The sequence below is a fragment of the Mesoplodon bidens genome (genome assembly GCF_964165515.1).
Source record: "Mesoplodon bidens genome assembly, chromosome: 3".
Classification (NCBI taxonomy): domain Eukaryota; kingdom Metazoa; phylum Chordata; class Mammalia; order Artiodactyla; family Ziphiidae; genus Mesoplodon; species Mesoplodon bidens.
In genome coordinates this window covers 61,005,731-61,031,283 of record NC_138178.1, presented here as the reverse complement: position 1 = coordinate 61,031,283, position 25,553 = coordinate 61,005,731, and the positions used below count along the sequence as shown (strand labels likewise).

At 36.9% G+C, this 25,553-nt stretch overlaps 1 protein-coding gene across 7 annotated transcripts in view; it reads left to right on the top strand.

Moving 5' to 3' along the window:
* Window positions 1-24,081, top strand: part of MYO9A (myosin IXA) — a 284,585-nt gene extending 260,504 nt beyond the window's left edge. For all 7 annotated transcript variants that reach the window (XM_081228009.1, XM_081228011.1, XM_081228012.1 and 4 more), the window contains 3 exons: window positions 18,239-18,441; window positions 20,471-20,613; window positions 21,294-24,081. In XM_081228009.1, the coding sequence (XP_081084135.1) occupies window positions 18,239-18,441; window positions 20,471-20,613; window positions 21,294-21,757 (810 nt within the window). In that variant the 3' untranslated portion in view covers window positions 21,758-24,081. The remainder of the gene's footprint in view (window positions 1-18,238; window positions 18,442-20,470; window positions 20,614-21,293) is intronic.
* Window positions 24,082-25,553: the final 1,472 nt, after the last annotated feature.

The following is a 25,553-nucleotide window of genomic DNA, read 5'->3' as shown; positions in this document are numbered from 1 at the left end:
AAATGCATTTTAAAAACAACATTCTAATTTTTAAAAATAGTATCAGTTGCTATTTTATTCACTTAGTTTGGAGTTTTAAAATTGCTCTAAGTTTTTTCAGGATTTTCTTGCGGCGCTCATAGTGATTGGCAGTACTTATAAATTTTGCACCATCTAGGCTTATTGAAGAACTTACCTGCATGTCTCTGTTAGAAATTTGCATACCTGCAATTCTGTATCATTGTGGATCTGTGGGGGTAAGCTATGAAACTGACAACACCAAAAGAAGCAAGAAATGCCCTTCCAGAAGTTAAGTATTAATAATTGGAAAGTTAAGAATCAATTGAAGTGTGGCAGCTTTGAAGAGCTCCAAAGGAAAAAGATATTCCAAGTGTGGACTTGATTCTAGCAAAAGGTCCTGTCATTTCCTTATGTTAGTGCATGCTGTCTAAGTCTACTGTTCACATTCAGGTGACTTGACATAATAAGAATCAGACCCAGAGAATGAAGATTTTCTGAGAATATAAAAGTGTTCTTACTGTTTCTGGTACTGACCAGAAGGTATTTTTGTAGTATTAATCTTTTTTTTTAAAGATATAATTGACATATAACATTCTTAGTTTTAGGTATAGCACAATGATTTGATATATGTATATATTGTGAAGTGATTATCATAATAAGCTTAGCTAACATTCATCACCACATACAGTTAATAATTTTTTCTTGTAATAAGAACGTGTAGTGTTGTCTTTGATAACACCACAACCAGAAGACCCTTGCTTTTTCTATTCCTCCGGAACCCTCTTTCAGAGATCATGATGGTAAGCAAGAGGCATTACTTGAAGATCCACATGCAGGAAACATGCAGTGCCAATGGTGAGGAGGATTAGGCACAGGACCTCTTTGGGAGAGTAGGCAAAAGGAGGACAGTATTTGTGCTCTTTTTTGTGAATTGTGAAAGAAGCATCTCTTTTGAAGCCTTGAAATCATCTCTCTCAGATGTGGACAAACGGGAAGAAAAGTTATGTAGGGAATTCTTGTAGATAGAATTCCATAGGAGTGGAAGAACTATATAGTAATATCTGGCAAGGGAACGTGACGCTTTTCAAGAGGCCTGAAAATTAGGTTTGGGGAATAAAAGGCAGAAGTTAGGAAGTAAGGAAATATAAGGATTCTGTGATCTTGGGATGATAGGATTATATGTGAGAGAAGAGAAGGTGAAGATTTACAAACAGCAGAGTGAGTGAGCCAGGTGGGTTGAGTGTTTAGAGAGTAAAAAGTACAGAATACTAGACAAAAATAAGTGATGGTGGCTCCCTATGCAATTTTTGCTGCTAGGTCTACCAGTTGTATCCTAAAAATCGATTGTTAAATATTTTCATTTTACTCTTATATCTCCTTTTTTAAAAAATTCAGATTTGAAACTTAATACTAGCTCTTTTTGTATAATGATGTACTCAGTGCTTTTAAAGAAGCTGTTTTCTCACAGAACTTGAAAGATAAACTATTTTATATTTTCAAATGACTGGAATTATTTCTTTCTCTTATAGTATATAATATCTTTTAAAATTAGGCATTTGATAAATCTAAGATCTTGTGTTTCTACATAAAAGACACATTTACATGCTTGTTTCATGCTCATTGTGGAAAAATTTGAACAGTAAGGTAAAGTGCAAAAAGCAGGAAGAAAATCACAATTTTCTATTAATATTTTAGAATACTTATATTTCCCTTGAACTTTTTCCTTATGTATATGTAGTGAAGTTATGACAGTCCTATGGTATTCATAGTTTTATGTTTCTTTTATTATTTTAGGAAGGTTTTTGTAGAGCTAAAACATGAATTCAATTCAGTATTATAAATCCATTTAATTTTTTTTTTTTTTTTTTTTTTTTTTTGCTGTACGCGGGCCTCTCACTGCTGTGGCCTCTCCCGTTGCGGAGCACAGGCTCCGGACACACAGGCTCCGCGGCCATGGCTCGCGGGCCCAGCCGCTGCGCGGCATGTGGGATCTTCCGGGATAGGGGCACGAACCCGTGTCCCCTGCATCGGCAGGCGGACTCTCAACCACTGCGCTACCAGGGAAGCCCCATTTAATATTTTTAAACTTACAGTTTTACTAAATAAAAATGAGACTACCTTCCATCTATGTTTCTTCAGAGGTACTTCTCATTTTAGACTACACTTCAGACACATCTTTTTTTCCTTCCTGTTCTCTTCTGCAGATGAGACCTGTCTTCCTAGCCCCACTCATTGATTCATTTTCATTTATTCTCACTCATTTTTTCAACAAAAATGTTACAGTTCTGTTGTGTTTTAGGCACTTGTGCTAGGTGCTGGAGGTATAGAAATGACAAGATCTCTTCTTTAGATAAATTAACAGTCTAGTAAGCAAAGATATAAATAATTGTAGTTAAGTTTACTAAATCTCATCTTGTCTGTTCAGAAAGCTGTAGGGAAGCATAGAGAGCTAGGTGACTTAATACCTGAGAACACTGAATAAACTTCAATAGCTAGAATGTAAGATTTCTTGGTAAGAATGAAGGAAGGGAAGAGTGATAAGATATAATGAATTAGCAAATAAGTTTTTGGGTTCTTAAATTCCAGGATTAGTAGCTTGGATTTGATCTTTTCAGGGCTTCAGAGGCCATCAAAGGTTGTCTAAGAGTTTCCTCTTTTAAAAACACTGGACATAAAGTTTCACAGAGGAATTTTACCAACCCTTTAAAAACATAACAATACAATTTAATCTGTTCCAGAGCTAAGAGGGAAAAGGTCTTTTTTTATGAAAAGAGTGTAACATTGGTACTTTTTAACACCCTGCCCAAAAAAGAAAAACTAACAAAAATTTTACACAAAAGTATTAAAGGCAGCAGAGTACAGGATGGGCTCTGGACTAAACGTTTGTGTTTAAATCCCAGCACCAGATTACTAGCTATTGTGACATGGGCAAGTCATTTAATCTCCATGCCTCAGTTTTCTCATGTATAAACTGGAGTTAATAGTACCAGACTCACAGGACTACATGAGTTTATAATTGTAAAGCCATAGAACAGGACTTGATACACTGAGATATATATATATTTACACACATATATATACACATATGTGTATATCAATAAAACACTTGATATATAAATTCAGAACTGCCTCATCTGTGAGTATTAATCCCAAAATCCCAAGTTAAAATATTAGCAAGCATAGCTCAGTGGCCCATAAACATAAACTTTGACTACGTGTGATTTAACCCAGGAATGCAAGAATGATTCGATTAGCATAATTCACCATGTTAATTGATCTGTAGGAAAAAAATCATATTCTCCTCATAGATATTTAAGAGGCATTTGATATAATTATACAGTATTATTTTTTTAATTCTTATTAAAATAGGGATATATCTATAATTCCTTAGCATGATAAAATATATCTATTATATTCCCCAAACCAGTATCTTGCTTAATGGAGAAACATTGGAAGCTTTCTAATTAAAACTGGGAAAAGGCAAGAATGTCCATTATCCTCACTGTTATTTGCCCTTGATCTGGAGGTACTATCTAATGCAATTAGGTAATAAAAAGGAATCATAGGTATAAAATTTAGAAGAAGAGGTAGAATTATCACTATTTTCATTATGATTGTATATATGCAAAACTCAAGAAAATCAACTAAAAAATAATTAAAATTATAGGGTATGAGTACAATTGATAACTTTGATATGTACTACCCATTGGATGATATAATGGAAGAAAAATGCCCATTTTTATTAGCACACACATGCACTCAAAACAGCAACATAAAATACCAAAGAATATACTTAAGAAATGTAGAACAAGAAATGTGGAAGATTTATACAGAGAGAGTCTTAAACCCCAAGAATTACAAAAGAAGATTTGAACAAGTAAATGCATTTGGAAAGGAAGACTGAATATATAAAGATGTCAGTTCTTCCTAAATTCATCTATTCATTTATTGTTCTAACACCCAATAGGATGGAGAGAGGATCTGTTGAGACTCACCTAAACTTTCAGACTCATAAGACTACCGTGAGCTACACTTGGCATCAGAATCACTTAGAAGAATATGGGACAGGAAGCACAGCATGCCAGCAGACAACATAAGGTCTTCCTTTTACGCCAGAGTCATCGTAGCAAGCCGTGCTGCCACACCACCATCAGGGTGTTAGCTATATCCTTAGTCTCTCAAGTCACAGCTCAAGTGCAAGGAAAAAGAGGTCCACATTTAGTGGTTGCAGATCTGTTCTACCTTAGAAGTTTCATGCCTCCACAGGAGTCAGTATCTCTCATAAAATTCCAGACATAGTTTCCAGGGTCCCTGCAAGGGATATGTCTAATTCCAGCAGCCTCCACACTCAAAGAGCCTAAATATATAGGTTCCAACCAGATATTTATAATTTATCATTCCTTCTTCAGATGCCAATCAGGGTAATTTTTGCCAGAGGCAATGTTGTCTAGTAACATCATTTACATGCTACCTTTATCAGGTTTCCAGGGTCCTGAGCTAGAACATGGACCAAAGATCAAATTCTCATAGACAAGGAAAGAGTTTTGTAACATTTTACCTACAGATGTGATGTCAATAAAAACAACAAAAGAATATTTGGGGGGACCTTGACAAGATGCTACTAAAATTCATAATAAGAAAATAAGGAAGCAGGAAAACTAAGAAAATCCTTAATAAAGAAAAAGAAAGAATCATAAACATTAAAGTGAGTGGCATTTCAGAGGTAATACTATCCAATAAATGGTGAAGGAAAAAAGGATAGTCGTGGGGAAAAAACAAGAAAAATTAAAATGTTGATCTAAATCAATTAATGACTAAAAATTTTAAAATAAAAGTGCTAGGAGTATAGTCATCTCTCAGGATCCACAGGGAATACTGTGATAGGGGTTTCAGAACCCCCACCCCCACAGATACCAAATTTCTAGGATGCTCAAGTTCATTATGTAAAATGGCAAAGGGCTTCCCTGGTGGCGCAGTGGTTAAGAATCGGCCTGCCAGTGCAGGGGACACACATTCGAGCCCTGGTCCGGGAAGATCCCACATGCCACGGAGCAACTAAGCCCATGCGCCACAACTACTGAGCCTGAGCTCTAGAACCCATGAGCCACCGCTACTGAGCCCATATGCCACAACTGCTGAAGCCCGCATGCCTAGAGCCTGTTCTCCGCAACAAGAGAAGCCACTGCAATGAGAAGCCTGAGCACCACAACGAAGAGTAGCCCCCACTTGTTGCAACTAGAGAAAGCCCACGCAGCAATGAAGACCCAACACAGCCAAAAATAAAAAAATAAAGTTCCTGCTTTAAAAAAAATGGCATAGTATTTGCATATAACCTACACACATTCTCCCATTATACTTTTTTATTTGAAATATAATTGATTTACAATATTCAAGTGTACAGTATACTGATTTGATATTTTTATACATTACAAAATGATCACCATGATAAGTCTAGTTACCATCTGTCACCATAAAAAGTTATTACAATATTATTGACTATATTCCCTATGCTGTACATTCCATCCACATGACTTATTTACTTTATAACTGGAAGTTTGTACCTTTTAATCTCCCTCACCTATTTAACTCATCCCCCTACACCCCTCCTCTTTGGCAACCACAAGTTCTTTGTATCTATTAATCTGTTTCTGTCTTGTTATGTTTGTTTTTTTAGATTCCACATATAAGTGAAATCATGCATTACTTGTCTTTCTGTGTTTGACTTATTTCACGTAGCATAATCTAGGTCCATCCGTGTTGTTGCTAATGACAGGATTTCATTCTTTTTTTATGATTGAGTAATATTCCATTGTGTGTGTATGTATGTGTGTATACACACACATGCATACATATATATACTTCATCTTCTTTATCCATTCATCTATCATTGGATATTTAGGTTGCTTTCATATGTGGGCTATTGTAAATAATGCTGCAGTGAACATATGGGGTGTATATCTCTTTTCGAATTAGTGTTTTTGTTCTATCTGGATAAATATCCAGGAGTGGAATTGTTAGATCATATGATAGTTCTATTTTTAATTTTCTGAGGATCCTTCATACAATCTTCCATGTACCAATTTACATTCCCACCAACAGTGCACAAGGGTTCCCTTTTCTCCACATCCTCACCAACACTTACCTGCTATCTTTTTTTTTTTTTTTTTTTGCGGTACGTGGGCCTCTCACTGTTGTGGCCTCTCCCATTGCGGAGCACAGGCTCCAGATGTGCAGGCTCAGTGGCCATGGCTCACAGGCCCAGCCGCTCCACAGCATGTGGGATCTTCCCGGACTGGGGCACGAACCCGTGTCCCCTGCATCGGCAGGCGGACTCTCAACCACTGCACCACCAGGGAAGCCCTACATGCTATCTTTTTGATAATAGCCATTCTGACAGGTGTGAGTTGATATCTCATTGTAGTTTTGATTTGCATTTCCTTGATGATAGTGATGTTGAACATCTTTTCATGTGTCTGTTGGCCATCTGTATGTTGTCTTTGGAAAAATGTCTATTGAGGTGCTCTGCTCATTTTTTAATTAGGTTGTTTGTCATTTTGAAGTTGAGTTGTATGAGTTCTTTGGATATTTTTGGATATTAACCTCTTGTTAGATATATCATTTGCAAATATCTTTTCCTATTCAGTAGGCTGCCTTTTCATTTTGTTGATAACTTCCTTCACTGGGCAGAAGCTTTTTAGTTTGATGTAGTCCCATTTGCTTATTTTTGCTTTTTTTTCACTTGACTAAGGAGACATATCCAAAAAAAATATTGCTAACACCAATGTCAAAGAGCATACTGCCTGTGTTTTCTTCTAAGAGTTTTATGGTTTCAGGTCTTACATTTAAGTCTTTAATGCATTTTGTGTTTATTTTGTATATGGTATGAGAAAGTAACCCAGTTTGATTCTTTTGCATGTAGCTGTTCAGTTGTCCCAACGCCATTTGTTGAAGAAGCTGTCTTTTCCCCTTGTATATTCTTGCCACCTTCGTTGTAGATTAATTAACCATATAAGCATGGGTTTATTTCTGGGCACTCTGGTTTCTGTTCCAGTGATCTATGTGTCTGTTTTTGTTCCAGTACCATACTGTTTTGATTACTGTAGCTTTGCAGTATATTTTGAAATAAGGGAGTGTGATTCCTCTAGTTTTGTTGTTCTTTTTCAAGATTGGTTTGGCTATTTGGAGTCTTCTGTGTTTCCATACACATTTTGGAATTATTCTAGTTCTGTGAAAAATGCCATTGGTGTTTTGGTAGGGATTACATTTAATCTGTAGATTGCCTTGTGTTGTATTTGTGATTTTATCAGTATTAATTCTTCCAATCCATGAACATGGTATATCTTTCCATTTGTTTGTGTCATCTTCAGTTTCTTTCATTGGTGTCTTTTAGTTTTCCAAGTACAGGTCTTTTATCTCCTTGGTTAGATTTATTCCTAGGTATTTTCTTCTTTTTGATGCAGTTGTAAATGGAATTGTTTTCTTAATTCCTCTTTCTGATAGTTCATTGTTAGTGTATAGAAACGCATCAGATTTCTGTATATTAATTTTGTATCCTGAAACTTTAGTCAATTAATTTATTCTCATATTTTTTCAGTGGTATCTTTAGGATTTTTTTATATGTATGGTATCGTGTCATCTGCAAACAGTGACAGTTTTACTTCCTCCTTTGCAATTTGTATTCCTTTTATTTTTCTTGTCTGATTACTGTGGCTAGGACTTCCAATACTGTGTTAAATAAAAGTGATGAGAGTGGGCATCTTTGTCTTGTTTCTGATCTTAGAGGAAATGCTTTCAGCTTTTCACCATTGAGTGTGATGTTAGGTTTGTCATATATGGCCTTTATTATGTTGAGGTTTGTTCTCTCTATACCCACTTTGCTGACAGTTTTTACCATAAATGGATGTTGAATTTTGTCAAAGCTTTTTCTGCATCTGTTGAGATGATCATAATTTTTATTCTTCAGTTTGTTAATGTGGTGTATCACATTGATTGATTTGTGGGTATTGAACCATCCTTGCATCCCTGGGATAAATCCTACTTGATCATGGTATGATCCTTATAATGTATTGTTGAATTTGGTTTGCTAGTGTTTTGTTAAGGACTTTTATGTCTGTGTTCATCAGTGACATTGGCCTGTAATTGTCTTTTTTTGTGGTGTCTTTGGTTTTGACATCAGGGTGATGCTGACCTCATAGAAAGAGTTCAGAAGCATTTCTTCCTCTTCAGTTTTTGGGAATAGTTTGAGAAGGATAGGTGTCCTGCATACTCTAAATCATCCCTAGATTACTTACCGTATCTAATTCAATGTAAATGTAAATAGTTGTTATGTAATGCTATGTAAATAGTTGTTAGTGCATGGTGGCAAATTCAAGTTTTGTTTTTTGGAATTTTAGGGAAATTTTTTTCAAATATTTTCATTCTGCAGTTGGTTGAATCCAAGAATGCAGAACCTGCAGATACAGAGGGATGTCCTACAGCTCAGGCAACCTAGCTTTGCAGAGCTGTTTACTGCCCTGTATCCTGCAGGCACAAAAGCATTCCACCTCTTCACCTTCACATTGCCAAAACATCCAAGAAGAAGTTCAATTCAGCTGAAAGGGCAGTTATGGAAGAGCCCAAGAGGAGATGAAGAAGGTTACCAGATACACCTTCCCTACAAAAGTTGAAACCAATACATAACAGGAGGCAGAAAAGGATAAATCTTTAGGGGAAAAAATAGGAACAAAAGGGGAAAGGGGAGCAAAAGGAAAACAGACTGAAGTAGCTAACAAAGAAACTAAAAACACCTTAAGATAACAGAGAAACTGAAGCCAAGTGTGATTAAATTAATATAATTTATCAAGTTGGTGAGCCCTGTATTGTACTTCTTGTACAACACAGTAGAATTTTTTAAATCAGTTTTTTAAATGTGACTTTTATAGAGCTCTAAAAACATGTGTCATGTGTTTTGGTTTTTCTTTTTCTCCTAGTATATATACTGAGATTATATACATTGAGGTATAGTTGACATATAACATTGTGTAAATTTAAGGTGTACAATGTGATGATTATATATATATATATATATATATATAAAATGAAATGATTACCACAGTAAGGTTACTAAACACATCCATTACTTCATATAGTTACTTTTTTTTTTTTTTTTGGTGGTGGTAACAACATTTAAGATCTACTCTCTTAGCAGCTTTTAAGCATATAATACAGTATTGTTAACTGCAGTCAGTATGCTGTACATTACATCCCCAGAATTTATTCATCTTGTAACTGGAAATTTGTACCCTTTGACCACTATCACCCATTTCCCCCACACCCCAGCCCCTGGCAACCACCGATCTACTCTCTGTTTCTATGAGTTCAGTTACAAATATGTTTTTTAAGAAGAAGGGAATTCCACCTTCTCCCATTTTGAAAGGGTGAAATCAGTGCTAGTTTATTTTGCTTTACAAACTGAAAATAGTTAACTCTCCAAAAGCATAGTAATGTCTTAAATTGCTTCTTGATCTTGGCTCTCTGTCGTAACTGTGTTATCTGTGATGTCTTTGGTAGTGGTAATCCAGCTTTTCCTAGTAACTTTGTTAATGAGAGGTTGGAAATTTGAATATTGTGTATGATATTAAATCGTGGATAAGTGGGACTTTAGACCTAACACTCATCAACATTTGAAAATAATTGTAGTTGAAATCTTGATTTTAGGAATAATTTGTCTCTAGAGTTTAAGCTGGCAAGTCACTGGCATAACTGTTCAGAAAAGGATTACAATATGGCTTTATAGGATTTTCAGTACTTATATTAACAATTGGGTACACATTGTTCATAAACTATGTGATCAATCAAAACCAATAAAATCCCTATTATGGTAGAAAAATATACTGTGATCTTGGAGTAGAGGAGGTTTTTCTATTATATAAAACCATTAAGAGAAAAGTTCATAGGTTCATTGGCATAGTTATCAAGTATTAATGCATGACAAAAATGACCATAACCAAGGCAAAAGGGAAATGATATACGGTAAGAAAATATTTACAACTCATATCACAAAGTCTGATTTTCCCTAGTTAATGAGGAGAAGCCCCTACAAATAAATAAGAGAAAGACCTAGTGGAAAATGAACAAAGGGTACTACAAACCACTTCTCAAAGTGTCAACTGCTAACTCAGGGAGTCCACAAGGTCAAATATTTTTACCATAATGTGAAGAAAATATTTGCCTTTTTCACTCTGTTGACTTTTGCAGTGATGATAGAAAAACAGTTATGGATAAAACAACTGAAAGAGAATATATAGTGAATGTTGCTATAAAAAAAAGAAATCCCATTTAAAAAAACTAAATTATGCTTACTATGGAAAAGTATGGAGAATAAAGGATATTATTCCACTCAGGAAATACCTTTATATACTTGCAGATTTTAAAAGAACCTAAGGTATACCAGTTTATGTCCAGTTTTTAACACAGTATTAGCATTTTCCCATGTTTCTAAAAGCTCTATGTAATTAACTTTAAAATTTACTTTCTCTGACCTTGTAAGAGAACTCTGGGCTGTAGGGGTTCCAGCTTTTCCTTAATCTTTATTTAATTCTATCTTAAGAGAGATCAGACCTGTGGAGTTTGATTTTCTTCAGCTCTGTTAAGTAATTCTTAGCTAACCTGTAGTGAAGTACTTTAGGCGGCCAGGTGATGGTATGAATGCCGAACAAAGGCAGCTCTTTTATCGAATACTGGGAAGTGAATACTAGGAGTAAGCTCAGATTTTTCCAGCTCCCCGAGGCTTTTATACCACATTAAGTTTTAGTTGTTCATTTGGCTTCGTTAAAATAGTCACAATGATATGTAATGAGAAGCTGTCTTGGAACTTATAATGTAATTCTGACCAGTCATAATGGACTTTAACACTGTGTTGATACCAACTCCAAACCCTGTGCTCTGTGTCCATTCCACAATGCTATCTTTTCCGTAGTCATCCTCTATTAAATTTGCAGACTGACCTTTTGTTTTGAGGGCCTTTTTCTTAACATATTCTTTACTTCTTGCTCTCAGAACTGAAAGTGGAACAGCAGTCTTTTCACCCTCCTACTATTCATCCTGTTGCATGTTTTAGAGGGCATGAGCTTGGAAGAGTCAGTCTGAATGTCCTTAGAACTACCTTCTACTTTCACCTTACCATTTGGGCTAGCTCAGCAGTTTCTGTTTCTGAGACAGCATGTCTTCCTTTCTTCTTCCCAAAATCAACTCAGAAATCTGTCAGTTTATTGTCCCATCTATTCAAAGATAGTAGTATATTTGCATAAATAGTTAGCTTTGAAGAGGAGCTCTTACTTGTTGAGAAATACAACACATTAAAAAAAAAAAGCACAGAAACATACATCTGCATCTTAATGAATTATGAAGTAAACATCCACATACCAACCTCAGGTCAAGAAATAGAACATTGCCAGCACCCCCAGAAGCTCTTCTCTTTCTCTTTCCAATCGCAATCCTTTCTCTCCCCCAAAGGTAAGCAGTAACTTGAGTTTTATATTAATCACTTACTCTGTTTTCTTTGTTGTTTTCCCACTATAATATGTATCCCTGAGCACTATACTTTTGTCTGTTTTTGAGCTTTATATAAATGGAATCATATAATAGGTATTATTTTATATCTGACTTATTTCACTCAACCTTATGTGTGTAAGACTTATCCACATTATTGTATTTCATTGTAGCTCACATATGTTACTGTATAGTATTCCAGTGTATACGTATACCACAGTTTATCCATTCTAGTATTGATGGACATTTGGCTTGTGTTTGGGGGAATTATGAATAATGTTGCTATGAACATTCTGATACATGTAGTTTGGATGGACACATGGATGTATTTTTGTGGGGGTTATATAGGAGTAGAATTACTGAGTCACAGGATATATATATATCTTCAACCTGAGTACATAATGCCAAACTCTTTTTCCAAAATGGTTGTACTTTACTAGCAGTGTATGAGAGTTCCCAATTGCTCCACTTCCTCCCTAGCACTTATATTGCCAGATTCCTTAATTTTAACCATTTTAGTGGATGTATCACTGGGGTCTTATTTTAAATTTCTGTGTTGTGACTCTGATGTGCTTAAGCACCTTTTCGTAAGTATGTTGGCAGTTTGGATATGCTCTTTTGTGAAGGACCTGTTCAGAACTCTTGCCCATTTTCTAATTAGGTTGTCTGTCTTTCTCTGATCTGTAGGAGTTCTTTATGAATTTTGGATACATAACCTTTATTGGTTACTTCTGTTGCAGCTTTCTTCTTCCACTCTTAAAGGTGTCTTTTGATGAACAGGATGTTCTTAATTGTAATGTAGGCTAACTTACCAGTCTTTTCCTTTAGACTAGTACTTTTAGGGTCATGTTTAAGTTTTTTACTACCTGAAGTTATGAAGATAATCTTTATTATCTTCTAAAAGCTTTATTGTTTTGCCTTTCATATTTAGATATATAATCAACCTGGAAACAATTTTTGTATGTGGTATAGTATAGGGAGTGGTCTTTATGTTTCCACATGGGTATCCAGTTTTTCCAGCACTGTTTATTTAAAAAAGCATCCTTTCCATACTGCTCTGAAGTTCCCCTTTTGTGATCACTCAAGAGTCTATATATGTGTGGCTCTCTAGGCTCTCTATTTTGACTTTGTACCAACACCACTATTTTAATTACTATAGCTTTCTAAACATGTCTGCTAGAACAAGTCATCCTACCTCCTTCTTCAATAGTGTTTTGACTATTCTTGGCTCTGTATACAGTATTGCCATATAAATTATAGAATCAGCTTCACAAAAATTGTCTTGGGATTTTTATTGAGATTGCATTGAATTTAGAGATCACTTTAGGGAGAATTGATATTTTTACAATATTGATTGTTCCCATCCGTGAACATGATATATCTCTCCATTCATGTAGATCATTAATTCCTCTCAAAATTGTTTTATAGTTTTGTATATAGATACCTTACACATCTTTTGAATTATTTGAATTGTTACTAGGATTTTAATAATTTTAATACAATTATAAATGTTATTTTAAAATTTTTGTATTCTGTTTGTTGCTTGTTAAATAAAAATACAATTGATTTTGGTATTTTTCCACTTATTCTAACAATTTTTCTGTGCATTCCTTTGGATTTCCTACCTCTACAGTCATATTGTTCATGAATAATGATAGTTTCATTTGTTCTTTCATAATCCTTCTGCCTTTTATTTCTTTTTCTTATGCTAGCTAGAACCTTCAATGCTATGTTGAAAGGAAGTGGTGATAGGGATCATTCTTGGCATGTTCCCAGTCTCAAAGGGAAAGTGTTCAGCCTTTTACCACTAAGTATGATGTTTGCTATAGAATTTTTTATAGATGCTTGATGAGATTAAATATGTACCCTTCTATTCCTGGTTTTCTAAGAGTTGTAATTGTGATTTAGTATTGAATTTTATGAAATGCCTTTACTGCATGTATTGAGGTGTGCATGAGACTTTTTAATTTTATTGTTTTGACATTTTACAATGAGTGAATTTCTGAATCATTATACTAGTACAATAAATCCAACTTAGTCATGATGTAATATTCTCCTTATATATTGCTTGATTTGATTTATAGTATGTTGTTTAGAATTTTTACACCCCTGTTTATGACTAAAATTGTCCTATAATAGACTTTCCTTTTAATGTCCTTATGTTTTGGTATGAAGCTTATGCTGGCCTCTAAGAATGAGTTGGAGAGTAGCCCTTATTTTTAATTCTGTGGAAGAATTTGTGTGTTATTTCTTCTTATTTACTAGTGAAATCATGTAGGCTTCCAGTTTTCTCTCTGTAAAGGTTTTATTTATAGATTCAGTTTATAAGATTAATCACATTTTTTATTTTTTGACAGTATTAATTACTTGGATTTTTGTAGAAATTTCTCCACTTTGTATAAAATTTCAGATTTATTGACATAAAGTTGTTCATAGTAGCCTCTTATCCTTTTCATGTCTACTAGATTTTTAGTGATATCCCCCTTTCATTCCCGCCTTTGGTTATTTGTAAATTCTTTTTCTCTTACCAATTTTGCCAGAGTTTAAAATCTTTTATTAGTCTTTTCAAAGAGCAACATTTTGGCTTTGGTCCTCTTTTTTCTAATGTTTATTTACTGTTTATTTTCTTTTTTCTCCTTGAGTTTATTTTGTTGTTCTTTATCTAGTTTCCTGAAATAGATACTTACCTCTTTAATTTTTAACTTTTCTTTTTTTCTAATATATGCATATAAGGCTATAACTTTAATATAGGCAGAGTTAAACTGTATCCCATAGATTTTGATATTACTGTTTAAAGAATTTTAAAATTTTCATTGTGATTTCTTCTTTGGCTGGGCTATGAGTGTTTTAGAAGTCTTATTTCTTTTTTTAATTTTATTCAAGTATATTTGATTTACAATGTTGTGTTAATTTCTGCTGTACAGCAAAGTGACTCATTTATACATATATATACATTATTTTCATATTCTTTTCCATTATGGTTTATCACAGGATACTGAATATAGTTCCCTGTGCTATACAGTAGGACCTTATTGTTTATCCATTTTATATATAATATTGATAGTTTGCATCTGCTAATCCAAAACTCCCAATCCATCTCTCCCTTTCCTCCCTCCACCTTGTTTCCTCCCTCCACCTTGGCAACCACAAGTCTGTTCTCTGTGTCTGTGAGTCTGTTTCTGTTTCGTAGATAAGTTCATTTGTGTCATATTTTAGATTCCACATATAAGTGATATAATACGGTATTTGTCTTTCTCTTTCTGACTTACTTCACTTAGTATGATAATCTCTAGGTCTATCCATGTTGCTGCAAATGGCATGATTTCATATATGTACCATATCGTCTTTATTCATAGAAGTCTTTCTTAAATTCTGCATACATAGGGATTTTTAGTTTTCTCTTTGTAACTGCACTATCAGAAAACTTATTTTAAATTAATTTAAAGGTCAGATAAACTATTTGAACCCTTAGAAATGTATTGTCTTGCTGTATGTGCTTTAAAATAATGAGTATTCTGTAGTTAGATCGTGAATTCTATGTATGTCTGTTATATCACTTATGTTTATTAAGTTGTTCAGTTCTATGACTTTACTGATTGGTGTGTACACACTTGTTTTCTCTGTGCTGACATGGTAAGTCTTTTACACCAATCTTTTTACTTTCAGCCTTTCTGAATTCTGAATGTTTTATATGCGTGCTTTGTAAACTTAATATAGTTGGGTTTTCTTTTTTTAATACAGTCTGATAATCTTCAGATTTTAACTAGAGCATTTAATCTACTTAATTTAATGTAATCACTGATATATTTGGATTTAAATCTACTATTTTATTTTGTGCTTTTAATTTTTCTTACCTGACATATGTTTCTTTTCTTTCTTTCCTTTTTTGGTTCATTCTTGCCTTTTTCTTTTGGCTACTTTCTATTATTCCATTTTTTTCCTTTGTTAGTTTTGAAGTTTTATACTTTTTTACTCTTCTTTTAGTAGTCAACCTAAAGATTACAACATAAATTTGTGGTTTATCAAAGTTTGTTAATTGATACTTTTATTTTTTTCCCAGATAGTGCAAGGACTTTAATATGCTTTAGCTATTATATGATGTAGTTGATGTTGTTGTTATGTTTTTAATTACCTGTGTATTTTAAATTCAACACATTATTCTTATGTTTTATGCAAATTCTTTTAGACTTACATATTTACCGTTTTCATTGCTCTTCATTTCTTCCTCCCTGACTTTTCTTCTTGGGTCATTTTCTGTCTGCCCTTCCTTTAGTGCAGATATGCTGGTGACAGATTTCCTGTCTTAGTATGTCTGAAAATGTCTTTATTTCAACTTCATTCTTGAAGTTTGTTTTTGTGATGTATAGAATTCTAGATTGGCAGTTACTTTTTCCTTTCCTCTTTTGAAAATACCATTTATTGTTTTCTGACTTAAATTGTTTCTGTTAAAAAGTAAGCTTTGAATCAAATAGTTGCTTCTTTGTTGCAGGTACTTTTTTTTTTTTTTTGAGTGCTTTTAAGATTTTCTTTTGCCTTTAATTTTTAGCAGCTGTCTCTAGGTATGGACTTCTTTTTATTTATCTTTCCTAGAGGTCAAAGGCTTTCTTTAGTCGGTAGGTTGATATCTTTAATTAGTTTTGAAAAATGTTCTGCCAATATCTTTTTATTATTTCTTCTACAGGATCTCTCTTCTCTCCTGGTACTCTTTTTATATATGGTAGATCTTTTTATTGTGTTCTTCTATCAACTTTTCTGAATTTTTCTAGAAAATTTTTTGTTTTGTTTTGTTTTCTCTGCTTGATTCTTTGTATTTTCTTCTGACCTAACTTCTGGTCCACTATTTCAACTGTGTCTTTCTATCTCTTTCAGCATGGCTATTTTAAGTCTGTTCTGAGAGCAACAATATCTGGTGTCATTGAAGGTTTCTGTTGTTTTTACTGGTTTTCATTTACATTGTCTTGTCTCCTTTTGTGCTTGGTTGCCTTTTATTGTGTGTGAGACATAGTATTTTTAAAAATTATTTGTAAAAATATTTTGAAACCTGAGATGATGTTACTTTCCTCCAGATAGTGTTTTCATTTCTTCTGCCAGGTCCTAGGGCACTAGCAAACTGGGGTTACTTTAATCCAGTTTTAGGGATTACAGTTTTCTGAACCATTCAAATGACTTGAAGCTAGGCTGCAGTATCTGCAAGGACCGTAATAATTTCAATTTACACTTATACCTAGGATGCAAACCTTAGGGGTCCCAGCATCAGGCATGGATGGGGATGGAGCCCACACTCAAACCAGACTGCAACCCACACCCTTGCCTGGGTCTGGACTATTATTCTTTACCCCAGGGGTTGGCAAACATTTTCTGTAAAGGACCAGAGAGTAAATACTTGAGGCGTTGTGGACCATACAATCTCTTGCAACCATCAGTGCTACCATTATTCTGCAGAAGAGCCATAGACAGTGCATGAATTAATGAGCATGAAGGCATTTCAGTAAAGCTTTATTTACAAAATCAGGCACAAGGACAGATTTGACCCAGGGGCCATAATTTGCTGACTCCTGCTGTAGTCTGTCAAAAGCTCTGCTCAGACTCTCATCCACCTCTTCTTAAATTTAAATTAACCCTGAATGCTGGGCTAGCCTCATCTTGGTCTACCTTGTTAGCTCTCTGGTGCCTTCAAGAATATGTTGGGTTTTTTATGTTTGGTCCAGTTGTTCTCAGTAGGAGGTTTAATTTTAAATACCTAGTCTGCCATTATCAGAAGTGAAAGTTCTGTGCAAGGTAACCAATTAAAACAATGAGATTTTTTTTCTCCCTCTGATCTCAAGAAAGAAGTTTCTTGAGTTGTTCTTAGAGAATATCTCTCACTAACACCCTGTAATATATAAATGACTTTTTAAAAAAAGTAAAACTGAGTTTTAGGACCTGTTTCTATAGTCTTCCTAGACAGATTATATATTCCAAGGTTAAAGTTATAGAGCAGTGTTGTCCATCAGAACTTTCTTCGATGATGGAAATGTTCTACATCTGCACTGTTCAATATGGTAGTCACTAACCACCTGTGGCTGTTGAGCTTTTGAAATCTGGCTAGTGTTAACGCAGAACTAAATTTTTACTTCTATTTAATTTTTAAAAAAATTTTATTGGAGTACAGTTGATTTACAATGTTGTGTTAGTTTCAGGTATACAACAAAGTGAGTCAGTTATACACATACATATATCCACATTTTTAGATTCTTTTCCCATGCAGGCCATTACGGAGTATTGAGTAGAGTTTCCTGTGCTATACAGGAGGTCCTTATTAGTTATCTACTTTATATATAGTAGTGTCAATCCTAATCTCCCAATTTATCCCTGCCCCCCTTACCCCCCGTTTTATTTTAATTAATTAATTTAAAGAGCCATGTGTGGATATTTAGTTTGGAGGGGATGCAGCTTAGATTAAAAGAAGAATCTTGTCTCAGTACACAGTGTATTCTTACACTCCTACCCACCAACATACCCATTTTCCAGTGCTCTTGCAAGAAAATGCTTAACCTAAATGTGTTCAATGGATGGTATCTCACTAAATATCTTAGGTCTTGCAGAATGTTTCTGCTTCTTCCTACCATTCACCAGGTGTGATGGAAGTAGTACACTTGTTATCCTAACTGGGCCAGGTAAAACTGATCAGTCACTCAATTTACCTTTTAACATATATTTTTCTTTGCAGGGGAAGGGGCGTCTTCGTCGAGGAAACTATCCATGCCCGTCCTCTCCTGTTGTAGTTCGGTTGCCCTCCATGTCTGATGTCCCAGAAGAGACCTTGACTAGTGAGGCAGCGCTGGAGGCTGACATCACAGAACAGCAGCAAGCAGCTATGCAGCAGGAGGAGAGAGTCCTGACTGAGCAGATTGAGAACCTGCAGAAAGAAAAGTGAGTTTCCAGGGGGAAAGGGAGCAACTAGTTATCTGTTTTCATTTCCTTCCTTCTATCCTTTTTTTATTCTTCCTTATTGTGAGTCAAGCACTAGGTTAGGTGATATAGGGCATGTGGAGATGACAAAGACATGTTGCCTGTACTCAGGTAGCAGTGTGAAAGTTGTCACCTCAAGGAAGGATGCTCTGTGAGCTGGGAGACCAAACTGAAGCTGCTACAGTGATGATTCTGGAGATGCTGACTGGGACAGGGTATGTCAGTCTTAGCTAAGATCCCTAACAGGTCACCAGCCTTGGTGAACAGATTTGTCTTAAAAAGGAGGAATAAGGATTCCCAGGCTAAGATTATTCAGAACTCCATAAAAGAAGGTTATTATCTGAAGATCAATATAGCCATGGGGCCAGCAACTGGCTGGTTAGGGTAAGGCAGCAACTCTAGTGGGTGCTGGGATACTAGGTAGGGAAATTGGTTGCAATTTAGGTGACAAATAAGCCACTCTGTGACCTCTACCATCACTGGAGCAGGAGTGGGTATCCCTATATCTTGGGGATAATGTGAACATCCCATGGTTCTCCCTGAAGGTACTGTGTAGTGGTTTTGGTTGACAATGATGACTCTTATGTTTTAAGGGGATTTTTGTTCCTGAGTTCCCAGGATCCCAGAATCCTAGGTCTGAGAGCTTGATTCATGAGAGGTTATGAGTCTATTAAAGTACTTTTTGCCTGTCAGGATTGAATCTAGAATTTGGGCAAGCTAAAAAAGGCAGCTAGGGCTCAGGTGTGCTGAACATGGTAAGGCAAAAGTGGTCTACTTTGACCAGGGGCTAGCTATTTGATATAAAAATGATCTGAAAAGAGGACCTAATTCAGCTTTGATGAAAATGGCATTGGAAGTATTGACGGGTGAATAGGAATTTGCTAGGAAGGTGAAAAGTCTTTCCAGAGAAAGGAAAACGTATGAGCCTAGTCTTAGAGGTGTGAATGCACACTGCTTATGACAGTTGTAAATGCAGTAATGAGTTGCTGGTGAGACTGTCCTTGAAAAGATTGTCCATGAATCTCAAGCTAGATGTTGGAGGTATTAAAGGATGAATAATTTAAAGCTAGGTAGAGTGGAAAAGAAGCTACAAGGGCTCTGAAGGGGAGGAGACTTGATGAAAAACGGAGTACAGTTGGAAGGATAAGGAGATTGTGGACAGAGTGGAGGATTGGATTGACAAACTCTAGGATCTGCCCATTGGAGAAAATTGCCTATATAAAGTGGAGGAGAGGTTGTTAGGAGTTGCAGACGTAAAGGAACTTTGGTTTTAGAGTATTAATGTGAGCTTTCACAAAGATGTGGATTGAAATAGATCAGGGTGGTGTCAGGAGGTAGTGAGAAAGTGAGATTAGGAGCCAAGTACCAAAGACTTCAGGGAATGAGGGGGCGTGACTGAGAGGTAGGTGGGTGACTGATGAGGAGGTGTAGAGAATACTCTTAAGTGGAGATGGCAAAGGCTTCAAAGGACAGAAAAGGTCAATCAGTATTTTACTTCATCTAGGAGATCTAGAGGTCTCTCCTTGGTCAAGGTAGAGGGTATAGTCTGTAACCAGCGAATAAAATTTTGTAGAAAATAGTTTAAGGAATCCTAGAGACTATCTGGTTTAATCTCTTTGTTTTGTGGATGAGAAAGTTGAGGTCCAGAGAGAGGAAAGTACTTTCCTGATATGTTATGAATGAGTTTAGAGTGAGTTTAGAATCCCCTCCTGATTAGCAGCCCAGAGTTCATTTTACCAGAAGGTCTTGTAGCTTCAGCATCTTTCTCTACCTCATGCGTAGCCCTGTTATAGGTCCCACAGCCTTTGCTGTCTTTAGCCTTCACTGTGACTGTGCTTTCAGGTCCTTATCGCCACCCTGGAAGGGAACAGTAAGAAATGTGACTGTTTTTGCTACCTCAATTCCTGATCTTCACGGAAGGTCTTTTTTCCTGCTGTCTTCCTTCGTTTCTTATCAAATGCTAATGCGTTTCTTGATTGTATCTTAACAGGGAAGAGCTAACTTTTGAGATGCTTGTACTGGAACCCCGTGCCTCTGATGATGAAACCCTTGAGTCTGAGGCCTCCATAGGGACTGCTGATAGCTCTGAAAATTTGAATATTGAGTCTGAAGGTGCCATCGCTGAGAAATCAGGTAAATGAACATGTTAGACCAAAGACTCCAGATTTGTTTTGCAAAGAAGGAATAAAGATGCCCAAGTGAAGACAAAGTCCCTTTCAAGAAAGCCTTGAGTTTACATGAAAAAGTGACAAAGTCCTAAAGAGTTGAAATATACCGATTTTGTGAAGCTTCTATATAAATTGTTCATCAGACCAAGCCTTCAATGTAAGGCATTACTTTTGCAATTTAATGTTTTCTCTATATTTACCACGGAGAAAAGGCAACAGTCACAGCTTCTGTGTCTTACTGACCCATGATCCATTTTCTAAGGGTGGGTAGCAGGAGCTGAGTCCTGCTGTGAGATGGGACTGTACCAAACAAGGTCTTTAACTGCCTGGCGTGTTTCAGCGAGATGTGGAATTGACTACATATCCTGGCAGTTTTTTAAATGATAGGGACGGTTGTAGGCCTCTTCTGATGCCATAGTCCAACTCCAGACTTCCTTGGGGTTGATTCTGAAACGATATGGGTGGTGTAGAAATGGGTGGTGAGAGCTCTTCTCGAGTTGTGTCTGTGCACAAAGTAGGTCAAACTGGACCCTCCAGATCTTAGCCCACCCACTTTCACATGTGAACAGTGACACCTCTTCATCACACGATGATTTGTTTCAGAGGGAACTGTCATTTACAGCCTCGGTCTCTTTCTTGCTTTAGAGAGAAGCTTAGCCCTTATCTCCCTGAAGGCAGCTGGCAAGTCTGAACCTTCAGGCAAGTTGCGGAAGCAGCTAAAAAAGCAGCAAGGCTCACTGGATTCAGTGGACTCTTCAGTCTCTTCTTTATGTTCGTCTAGCACTGCATCTTCTCATGGGACCAGAAGACGATTTCAAATTTATTCCAAATCTCCATTCTACCGAGCTTCCTCAGCTGGCGAGGCCCTGGGAATGGAAGGGCCATTGGGCCAGACCAAGCCTCTAGAAGACAAGCCTCAATTCATCAGCAGAGGAACCTTCAACCCTGAAAAGGGCAAACAAAAATTAAAGAATGTGAAAAACTCACCTCAGAAAACCAAAGAGACCCCAGAGGGGACAGTTGTGTCTGGCCGCAGGAAAACTGTGGACCCAGACTGCAGCTCTACCCAACAGCTAGCTCTCTTTGGAAATAATGAGTTTATGGTCTGAACTGGCAGATGTGTTGTCCCTTCATGGCTACATCTCATCTTTGGGGCCTCCACCTGGTCCACAATATTCATCCTAATTGTGGTCCTGCCTCTCGCCTAAGCATACAACCAAGACCTTGTGTGCTGAATTCCTGGTCCTCCTGCTGGAGCGGAAAGGCCTCTTTGAAGCCTGCTAGGGATGGTGCCAGTTGTGCCTTGGCTGCTGTATTTGACTAGAGATTTGACTAAATAAAGCAACCAGGGCCTGGGGATTTGGGTCAGTTGTGGAGGTCTTTGTAGTTGCCTCTCCTCCCTCCTCTTTTCCCTTCCCAGACGTGAGTGTGGAACTGGGGGGACATTGTGGGCTGAAGGGACCCACTGATTTCTGACATTTGAAGAAAACATATAAATCTTTCTTAACCATTAAAGTGAAATCCTTTGGGTTTATTTTGGGATAGTTAGGAGCTGGGGTAGAATATAATTTTTTTCCAAGGATTTATAAACAAAAAGCCTAAGCCCTCTATTTTAAGATTTTTGAAAAACACTCCATGTTATATTCTGGGGAAAGTGAAAAAGCAGTTGTCTCCATTAAGCCATCAGAGCATGTCTCAGACATCTGTGGTTACACAGTGAAGAGGAGAATACATGTTTTGCTTTTGATGATGTTTGATGTCGTAATAATCAATGCTGGTTTAACTCCTGGTTAGTTCCTGCCAAATATATTGCATGGCCCGAAATTTCAGTAGCTATACTGTTCTTATAGCTCCTGATTCTAGGATCAGGTTCCTCTAATATTTTTTAAATGTCCCAGAGACATGGTGAACCCTAAACATGAGGGTTTCATCCAGGCTTTTCTCTTTGTATAGATTAAACTGAAGATCGTTTATGAACCTATTTATCTGCTGGTGGATTTCCACCATGAGCTCAGACAAATAATGTGACCATTTAATCACTTCTGCCCAAACATTCACACACAGCACTGCATGAATAAGTGTTACAGAAAGCTGCCAAAAAAAAAAGAGAAAAGTTTTTAATATGACCCATCTAACTTTTATCTTCTTTTCCTCAGACCATCAGTATTAAATAGATGAAAAAAAAAAAAAAAACAAGGACTACTTGAAGCTATTTTTGTTAATATTCTGGTTACTGAAGTTTACTGTAAATACATATATGTATAGTATGCATATTTCTTTTTAACCTTATGCTACCTTGCTCCCCATGGAATTTCTTCCCACAGATTAGGGGCCATTGGACGTGATGGTGAGAGCCACTCACCCCTGGGTTGAGGGAAAAGTCAGACCATTTTTCTCACCACTGGGTGTCTCCATATACCTGAGTTATGAAAGCATTTTAAGCTTCTTAGCATTTGTGGGATTAGAAATCTGTTTTTGCCTATTTATAATATATGGAAAATGAAACATGATACCCTTTCTTGAGATAAGTATGTGAAAATGTTTTTTTAAAGTTACTAAATGCATCTTGTCTAACTACCACATGCACTGTTCTAAAAAAGAGCCTTTACCATCTGTAACCTGAATTTTGGTTATTCTTCCTTTTCATACTTATTTGATGTGAAGTTATAGAAATATTAAGACTTTTGTTAAGGCAGAGTCTCTCCTGTTACACAACACTGAACCTCATGCCACTGCCTCCTTGGTTATTGTTGAGCCCCAGAGGCCAGACATGGAACATCATTCTGAGTGGCAGCTACAGGTAGCAGGAGGCTTACCTCTCTCTGGTTTGGGTTCAGAAATGACCCCAGGAAAGGAATCTTTTTAAATCTCCAGAATGATGATGGTTAGTAAGTAAATGTTAGATTTTATATCCTGCAAACATCTGCCACCTTGTTCATGCTGTCCTGAGGAGTAACAAAGATAAAGCCTTTAAAAATCTGAATTTGAGAGTCTCCTAGAGTAAAACCCAACCCCTCAGCATGGTGTGTCATCGTGGGTGCCCCAGTCCCCGTGCCAGGCACAGTCTGTCCCATTATTCTTGGGAGGGTGGTTTTCAGCTGGCACTAACTACTACTCTCCACTTGCTCCAGAACGTTGTTTAAATAGCATACAAAAAAAAAAGAGATTAGCCCTGTTGAATAGTTTTCTTTGGCCCACGGAAATGGCCTGGGAAACACATCTTGGCACGTGGCCTCCCCTCTGAATCTTTGTGGAGTTTTTGTTTTGTTGCTGTTGTTTTGCAAAGTAAGTTTTTGGCAGTTAAAAAACTACTCATATAGGTCACTTTATAGGAACCAGGCGATGGATGTTAAGAGACTTTATAATTTTTCTCAGGGACCTAAAACCTGAAATTGGATAAAATTTAATAAATATTTGTTTTTCAGTTGCTAGATTTGTGGATTTCTAGTCATTTAACAAGCTGCCAGAATGGAGGGTGGGGGTAGGGAGATCCACGCAATTATAAGAATGGAGAGCAAATGTGGGACCCTCCCTTTGAAGGAAAGCAAGCCGTTGTTCTCATAACATAACAGGCATTGTTGGCCTGGGAAAGAGATGAAGCCATAACTCTAAAAAACTGTCAGAACCAAATGCTGTATCTCCTTCCCTCTGATGTTAACTGGTCCTCCCCGTGGTTAAAGTTATGTTACCACAAGGCGATGCTGTATTACCAGGGGTCCCCAATCCCTGGGCTGCAGACCGGTACCGGTCTTGCGGCCTGTTAGGAACTGGGCTGCACAGCAGGAGGTGAGTGGCGGGGTGAGCGAGTAAAGCTTCATCTGTATTTACAGCCGCTCCCCATCGCTCGCATCACCGCCTGAACCATCTCCCCTCCCCACCGCCCCCTGTCCGTGGAAAAGTTGTCTCCCACGAAACCAGTCCCTGGTGCCAAAAAGGGTGGGGACCGCTGCTGCATTACAATCACTTATGATTGAGATATTTAACCTTACTATGTGTCAAATTTGTGTTTCCTATTGCTTCTCTGCTCATTTTCTTTGATCTCAAATGCCTCAAAGGAAATCCCTGCATGGCAGCAGTGGGACAGCCCCTCATTTGAAGCCCATACTCTAAAATGCAGAGCATTCTCTGCTTATCACACGTTCCCAGCCCCAAACACAGCCTTGATTTTTAACTCTCCCAATTAAAGCCAACGTATCCCTTATCATGGAAAATGTAATGGAAGCAGAGAAGTGTGCCTTGTGTATCACAAAGTGAAGCAAATACAGGAAGGATTTAGGAAGGTGACATGCTGAGTTTGTAATGCGCTTTATACTTCCTGCCATTTTAATTATTTTGCCACTCTCGGCTTCTGAAAGACAAAGGAGATACAGCTCAGTATGAACCTTGCAGAGGCAGAGGGAGCTGAGGTTAGGGGATGGGATACAAGAGCCCCACCTTCTCATGCTTTGGAAACCAGCTACAGCTCTTACCTTGCTGGGGGGTTAGTGGAGACTTCTGTCTTCCATCACGACAACAATAAGATTGTTTTCACTGTCAAAGACAGAGGGTTCCAGAAGCATGCTGAAGAGAGGAGGTCCAGCAAGGTTCTGCAGGCCCACCTTAGTGCCTGTGGGCCATGGTTTTTTAACTATAATGAATGTGTACCTTTCACAAGCACTTTGGTGAACCAGAGAGAAGAAAGTATTCTCAGGACATGTTTAAAGCTAAGAGAGTTTTAAGAAGAAACAAAGTCCAGACGGCTTTGCTCGTCCTTCTCTCTCCCTATTTTCTCCCCCTTGGTGGGGAGCTGGACAACATCATTCTGTGTTGACAGATGTGTTTGTCTACCCATAATTTTGTGACAGTTGGCACTGTCCCCCAAAACCACGCTAGCCTTGTAGTAAAATTCCTTGGTATTTGTGGGAG